The sequence below is a fragment of the Rhagoletis pomonella genome, unplaced genomic scaffold, assembly GCF_013731165.1.
Source record: "Rhagoletis pomonella isolate Grant_MI unplaced genomic scaffold, Rhpom_1.0 Rhpom_scaffold_00002, whole genome shotgun sequence".
Classification (NCBI taxonomy): Eukaryota; Metazoa; Arthropoda; class Insecta; order Diptera; family Tephritidae; genus Rhagoletis; species Rhagoletis pomonella.
Genome location: NW_023458556.1, coordinates 32,835,318 through 32,842,404, shown reverse-complemented (window position 1 = coordinate 32,842,404; position 7,087 = coordinate 32,835,318). Strand labels below are relative to the sequence as shown.

At 37.1% G+C, this 7,087-nt stretch overlaps 2 protein-coding genes across 2 annotated transcripts in view; one reads left to right on the top strand and one right to left on the bottom strand.

Annotated features, from left to right (window-relative positions):
- Positions 1 to 7,087, bottom strand: part of LOC118752998 (splicing factor ESS-2 homolog) — an 18,457-nt gene that overhangs the window by 903 nt on the left and 10,467 nt on the right. The window lies entirely within an intron of this gene.
- Positions 3,206 to 4,426, top strand: LOC118733460 (sepiapterin reductase). Its single transcript, XM_036462847.1, has one exon. The coding sequence runs from the start codon at positions 3,397 to 3,399 to the stop codon at positions 4,213 to 4,215; it is 819 nt and encodes a 272-aa protein (XP_036318740.1). The 5' UTR covers positions 3,206 to 3,396; the 3' UTR covers positions 4,216 to 4,426.

Here is a 7,087-nt window from a genome sequence, read left to right as displayed (position 1 = left end):
CAAAAAGATGGAAGAAAAGTTCTGAACTAAAACGATGAATCCGCCTTTATGATGTAATCAGAAAAATCATGATTTACAGACAGGATCGACATCACATGAGCACTTTCCATGGACTTTCAATACGCAAGATTAACTATACTAATTGGAACGAAGAGATGGCATGGCAACAATGTAAAAACATTTCTAACCAATACACATAAATTTTTTTTTTTTGTTAATGCATTCATAAAACCCCGCTACTAAAAGTGCCGCTAAGTAATCTTCATCAGCGGCTAAGCCTTTAAATACACTGTATCACAAATTTTAATTTTTTTTCGTTCTGCAGACGCCACTATCCAATTTTTATGTAGAATTGTTCCGAAAATCGAGTAAATTTTTTTTCTATGCATACGTTTTCGAGATATTTTCAATTTACCGTTATTCAGCTTAAAGCTAAAATTTGTTCCTTTTGATCACGTTAATCTTACGAACCAATTTAACAATCTAATAAAACAGCTAATAAAATTCTCCATAATTATTTTTTAATAAAAAAAAAAGAAATCAAATCAAACTTTAATAGAACAAAAATTAAAAAAATAACAGGTTCTGTGCCAAATTTTTGCATTTGTGCTAAAGCCTGTTCTGTTACAACAAAAAAAAAACAAGTTACTGATGATGAAAACCGATGGATAAATAAAAAAAAATGAGTGCTCAAATAAAAAATGCGCAAAGATATTTTGTATGAAAAATGAGCAGGGAAGAAAGTTACTCATACGCCACGTACACCTGCATGTGTAACACGATTTTCTGCCCATATTTCATTTGCTGTATTTTATATTAAAATTGTTAAATGGGTTCGTAAATATACGTGATTAAGAGGAACCAACTTTTGCTTTAAGCTAAATAACGGTAAATTGAAAATATCTCGAAAGCATATCCATCGAAAAAAATTAACTCGATTCTACATAGGAATTGGACAGTGGCATCCATAGAACATTTTTGCTGTAAACCAGTGATATTTATTCGAATAAACAGAAAACGAAAATAATATGCTTGCGAGATTATTGAATGTCTGGTAAAAATGGTACAGTACGCTTCGTCTGATAAAAGCTATTTTTTACATATTTATTTAGGCTGATCACACTAGAAAGATTTCCGTGTATACTATACATACATACATATGTACATATAGTTAGTACATACATGTATCTATTGTATCTTCAATAGACACGAGATCTGAGCAGGTTCTATGCAATCAAAGAAGCTTTTAAAAATTTTTGTACAACTGACTTGGAGGAATTTCGAAGCACTCAGAACGAATTTATGATGTGTTTGGATTTGACTTTAATGATAGCTTGAATGCATAGTGTAAATGAATAAATTGTCTATAAGAGGTACTCTCCTTCTACGAAGTGATAGCTTGAATTTGCATAGACGAAGTGGAGTTGGAACTACAGACACAAGTCAGGCTGAGCAAGGAAAGAAGGCGGAAGACAGTAGTCAACCGGCTCAACCTAGGACACGACCGGGAGAGCAAAGAAAATACTATATACGATATCAATTATGCGTGATCAGATACTATCAGACTACAGAGCATTTTTTCGATTTTTTTTTACTTGCCGAATTTGCTTTAAAGTTTTAGTTATGTCACCCCTAGCGACGAGTCACAGTTGTTTGACTTCGCGCTTTTATTGAAGACATCTCTCTCCTTAACTTATTTCCTGGCTGTACGAAACCGTAGTTACTCACACGTTTTATGGAGTTCGAAAGATGGAGCGGGTATAGAAGAACGCCAATATTGATATAAGTGGTACACTTAGGACCACTTCGAATGGGATACTTAGAGACTCAAGGTTTGGTCATTCTAGTACATATTTTTGGAAGCTGAGCGAAAATTAGGACATGTGCAACTGCATGGTCTTTCGCGTAGTACTAAATATCACACCGAACTCGCACTATCTCAACTGCTTAAAGGCAGAAAAGTTGAAGCCAACACATTTCTATCTCTTAAGCACCAATCCTACTCATCTATGAGATATACTTTTCGCCGATGACATTAAAAATATCCGTTCACAAGGACCTCAACAGAAGGCGATGTTCTTTCTACTTCTGGCTTCCTTGTTTTCGTTCTGGAAAGTTCAATGTTCTAGATGTATCTTAGCCTAGTCGGTCGGCCATTCATTGGAAATGTAGAGGAAATTTTTTAAAAACTCAAGACAGACTCCACATTTCAGCTTGCACTAAAAAGTCGGATTTATGTAAGTCCGACCCAAAAATCGTTTTGGCCCATTAAATAAAGCTAAATACCAGAGCTAACAGTGAATTTCGTAGATCACCAGTGAATTGAATGGGCCCGAGTAGCTATTTGTGAATAGGGGGAAAAGGAAACGAAATTGAAGAATTTTTAATCTAATGATTACGAGCGATAAAAAAGGGTTATGGTTTATGTTTGGAGAAGCAGCATAAACGTAGATTTTTCGAAAATCGGACTACGATGGAACCAGTAATAGTCCCAGTTATCAAAAGCTGCCACAAACTGGTATTGATATGTAGTTGATACAGGGTGATTCGTCATCTCGAGAGCTTTGCTTGGAAGTTTTATTATATGTTACCGGCCTAAGCCGATTTTCGGACAAACTAAACCGGTATAGTCCGGGCCACACTGGTCTGGCCTACGCCCGATGGTAGAGGCCAGTAAGTCTGGGCTGAACACGGAAACAACTTGAACGCAACAATACTGTGGACTGCAGAAGTGTAAACATTCATACTAGAATGTACTAGTTAACCTTAGGCTTAACCAGACCAGTTTGGCCCAGGCTATTCCGATTTATCCTATCGCATGCAGGTAGAACTAGTTTAGCCTATACAATCGGATATGGCCGGTAACATATACACTGCATAGTGCGTTAAAAAATTGTTTTAATCACTGGAAACTTGCAACATTTTCCGTTCTCCATGTAGATTTCTCTGCGGGTAATCATGGCCGCTCACATATGTACATAGATAACCTCACAATTTGTAAGTGCGAACAAATGTTTTCAAATGTTTGCAAAATGCTTTCTAAATAAGCACCCAATTAAAAAAAAAAAAATACGCTTATCAGCAGCACGCTGCTTATCGCTGCCGTAACAATTATTTGCTCAGTAACACAATCCCAATGTCCATTGCTGATTCGCCTACGACGACAGTCGCCTTCACTATCTACTTTAAAAAGCTTGAACCGAGCATCGCTCAATCTCAGTTCAGCTGTGCAGTCTAGAGTGGTCGAACAGCCTAGCTTTTTGACTTAAAAAACGTTTATTTTTGACAACATAAATTTAAAAAAAAACTTCCTTTAAAAAGGACTCATTAAATATCGTGAAAATAAAAACAAAAAACCAAAAAAAAAACCAACAGTGGCAAAAAAACGCCCCAAACATGTGCTCAAAAAGTCAGGATCTAAGCAAGCGCACATTCTTCATACTTAGTGGAGTATCCAATGCCTTGGGCAGGTCATTGGCCATCGAAATGTGCCGCCACTACAGCGCCGATTCCCTTGCCATACTCATCGACCCCTCCGAGGAAAATTTGCAGGAAGTAAAGAAAGAAATTGAATACCTAGAACGTGGTATTAATGTCGTTTGCTGGCCAATCAAAGTGTGGCAAGAGGCCAACGGTACTTACTTCCGTCAGCTACTCGCCGCAATTTTTGAGAAATACACCGCTACCAAATGCGAATTCGAACTCGCCTTCATACTACACAACGAGGGCAAGATGGCAACTAATAATTTGATGGAACCACAGTTGACTGAGGATTGGTTGTCCTTTGTGCAGGAGAACCTCTACGCGCCCGTTGCACTCAATCAAGCCTTCCTAAGCGCACCGCAACTAACCAAAATCACAAAACTTGTCGCCAACATCACATCCAGCTTGATGATCCGTCCATTCGTTTATAATTCATTGTTGTGCTCTTGCATGAAAGCGCGTGATATGTACTTCCGTTCGATGGCCAATGAGGAAATGCGCAATGACGTTAATGTAATCAGCTACTCGCCGGGCATTTTGGAAACACACAAGCCACAATTGGACGCGAACAACAATGAGGTCGATTTGTCGGATTTGGGTGTGAACGAAAAATGGCTGCAGTTGCCACGTGTCAATGCTAGGGAATCTTCCCTTAAATTGATTAATATTCTGCAAGAAATGTCCTTTATTTCGGGACATGACGTCGACTACTATGACACCTTCAATTTATGAGGAGCACTAATGAAATATTATCACACATGCGCTAATCATGCTATAATACTGCAGTGTGGTAATATTTCATTAGAAATTTTTGCTTATTTGGTGTTGCTGCTGATTAATGGTGATATTTTGAGAGAGAATTATGAAAAAATTAAAAATAAAATATTACAAGAAATTCTTTCGGCGAACATCGAAGATGGCGAGAACGAAGAAGAAAAAGAAATTTTTGTTGTTTTATTAAGAGTTTATTGTGGAGGAAAAAAAATGGATAGTTTTTAGGGGAAAGACAGAAAAATGACTATGCATTTATAAGTACATAGGCTTGATAAGATTTGCACAAGCAAAAATAAATTTCAAACGACATAGTAGAACATACTAACTGGATTTTGGTAAGGAAAAAATTTTACGATAAATATGACCTCATGCCTGTGATAAAACTGGCACCTATGACTAAAGTTGAATTGACCTTGCATGTCTAGCGACTATAAACCTGATAACGGATTTTCATTCTTAGAGACAGAGGACAAGTATGGTAATATCTTTGTTACGACTTTTGGAAAATACTCTTTTATTAAAAAAAAAAACATCAACCTGTGCAAAATGTGGTCCGAAGGCCGTCCTGGGTTCACTTCTCTCAAATAGCTTTTCCGTTTGCGAAATTCATATAAGCAAGTATATATATATCTTTTCACACATTTTCTGCCTGATTCCTTATCTATAGCAGTTACATACCGATGATCCTGTGCAAAATTCAAAAAAGCAAAAACAGTTACTACGGTTAAGTGGCTCTTGTCTCTAATCCTTGTCTAATCCATTTCCCTCCCTTGCTAAAGTAATCAGTAAGAATTGCTAAAGTAAGTACAAAAGATTAGACATGATAGACAGATAGTAACAGTTTTTGTTTTTTGAATTTTGAATTTTGTCGTTATTGCACAGGACCATCGATGTGTATATATACTATATGGGCAAAACCAGTGAAAACGGGGATTGGTCTAATTGACAATTTTCAAATCTTAGGAAGATAACAAATCTTATAAATATCTTCGAACTTTGGGTGGTAGTAATTTGACATCAAAAACGACCTCGTGAAATGATGACGTCGATATACAAAGTCACGCGTACAGACAAATGGCGTGGCAGAAGCACAAAATGTGTTCCGCAGTCTCATCCTCCTCAAGGCAGGAAGGTCAAATGGTATTGGCATGTATGCCTATCACAGACAGATGTTTATGCCACGAGTTCCCCCACAAGTTGTCTGCAATCCCATCTGCTCAGTGAGAGCAAATACCTAGCAAGACCCTCTGATATTGAGGGCAACACGAGTTTTGCCCACCTGTAGTCCCTCGAAGCCTCCGAGCCCAATATCTGACAGTGGCTTCGATGTTCAATGGTCGGATTGATATAAATGGTTGCGGACCGAGGATTTGTGTTCGCCACATCGTCTTTCCATGGAAGCTTAGATCTCAACCCTATGGTATAGATCCGGCTGAATTTCAGCAATGGCCAGGGTTATGTTGACGTAGCGATATACGATATCGTAGCGTCCGCTGTGTGGTAAGTACATATCGCCGTGTTACTGGAACCACATCTCGTTCATGTCCAAATCATTCAATTTGGGCTAAAAGACATTGGTTGTTTCCGTTCTGTAGCGCTTGTCGTTGACACTGATGGCATCATCAACGTCATACGGATAGATGAAGCCGGTCTGTCGCTACTTTAATGTAGTTATCGGCTGATTATTTGTGAAACCGGCCGTCTGGAATTAGGACACAAATAATTGAAGCATCGATTTTAAAGGCACCCCGCGTCTGCTGTAAAATTAACGGAAATAACAAACATTCGACTGAACCTTAAACAATAGGTTGGAGACAGAGGTCAAAGAACATCGAGCCGCGCCAATTAAAAACCATTTCGAAATCATCGACAATAATATTTTGCAGCTTTACTAGTTACTGAAAAGCCAATGCTTATATATGTATGTATGTGGCCCAAAAATGCATGTGAGCAAATTAAAGTCGGAATTTCAATTCTCTCACCCCTAGGATTGTTCTATATCGGAAAAACGTACCCGTTTTTTTGTCAAAAAATAATTATAGGTAGCTAAAAATTTCTTATGTATGTATGTATTTTACCCGTATATATGGGAAAAACTATTTTTCGTAGAAATGGTATAGCATACTTGAAAATCAATATTTGTCAAGCGGCAACTCTGTTTCTCTTCAGGAGACTTCAAAGGATAATACCCAATTTAAAAAAAAATATATAATAATTAATTATTAAAACAAGTCTCTTGAAGAGGAACACAGTTTGCCGATTGGAAAAAATAGATTTTCAAAGGTTTTTTTAGCGACCTCTAAATTTTTTTTATTTAAAAAAAAAACAAGGATAGATTTTTCGATGTAGAATAATCATCTTATGTTGTGAGAACATTAAAATTCTGACTTTACTTTCTTTGGACCACCCTAATGTACACACATCTTTGTCGAAATATCTTTCTTCATTCTCAAACACGGCATTTTAGCACCAATTACCTTTAACAACACTGAAGAAATTTTTGCTGGGGAAATGCCCACATTCGCCACTTTATGTTTGTTTTTCAAAACAAGCTCTAACCGAATAAATCTTACACAAACCAATGGCGCGTTGAATATTTAATAGTCGAGCCGATCGATCAAATAGTACAGTAAGCGTATTGAATCAAAACATATGCATTTATTACTTTATTTACTCATTCATAATTACAAATAATACACACATACAATTGTACACACATGTGCATTTATATACAGATGCATATAGCCGTCGCGTGTGTGCCAAGATTCGCTTAGTAACATCATCGCTTATCAACGATTCTTTCAATTGGTTATCTATTCAGGAAAAAAAA

Bases quoted from the DNA above. Each gene is read 5' to 3' on its own strand.
- LOC118733460 (XM_036462847.1), top strand. From the start codon at position 3,397: ATGTGCTCAAAAAGTCAGGATCTAAGCAAGCGCACATTCTTCATACTT.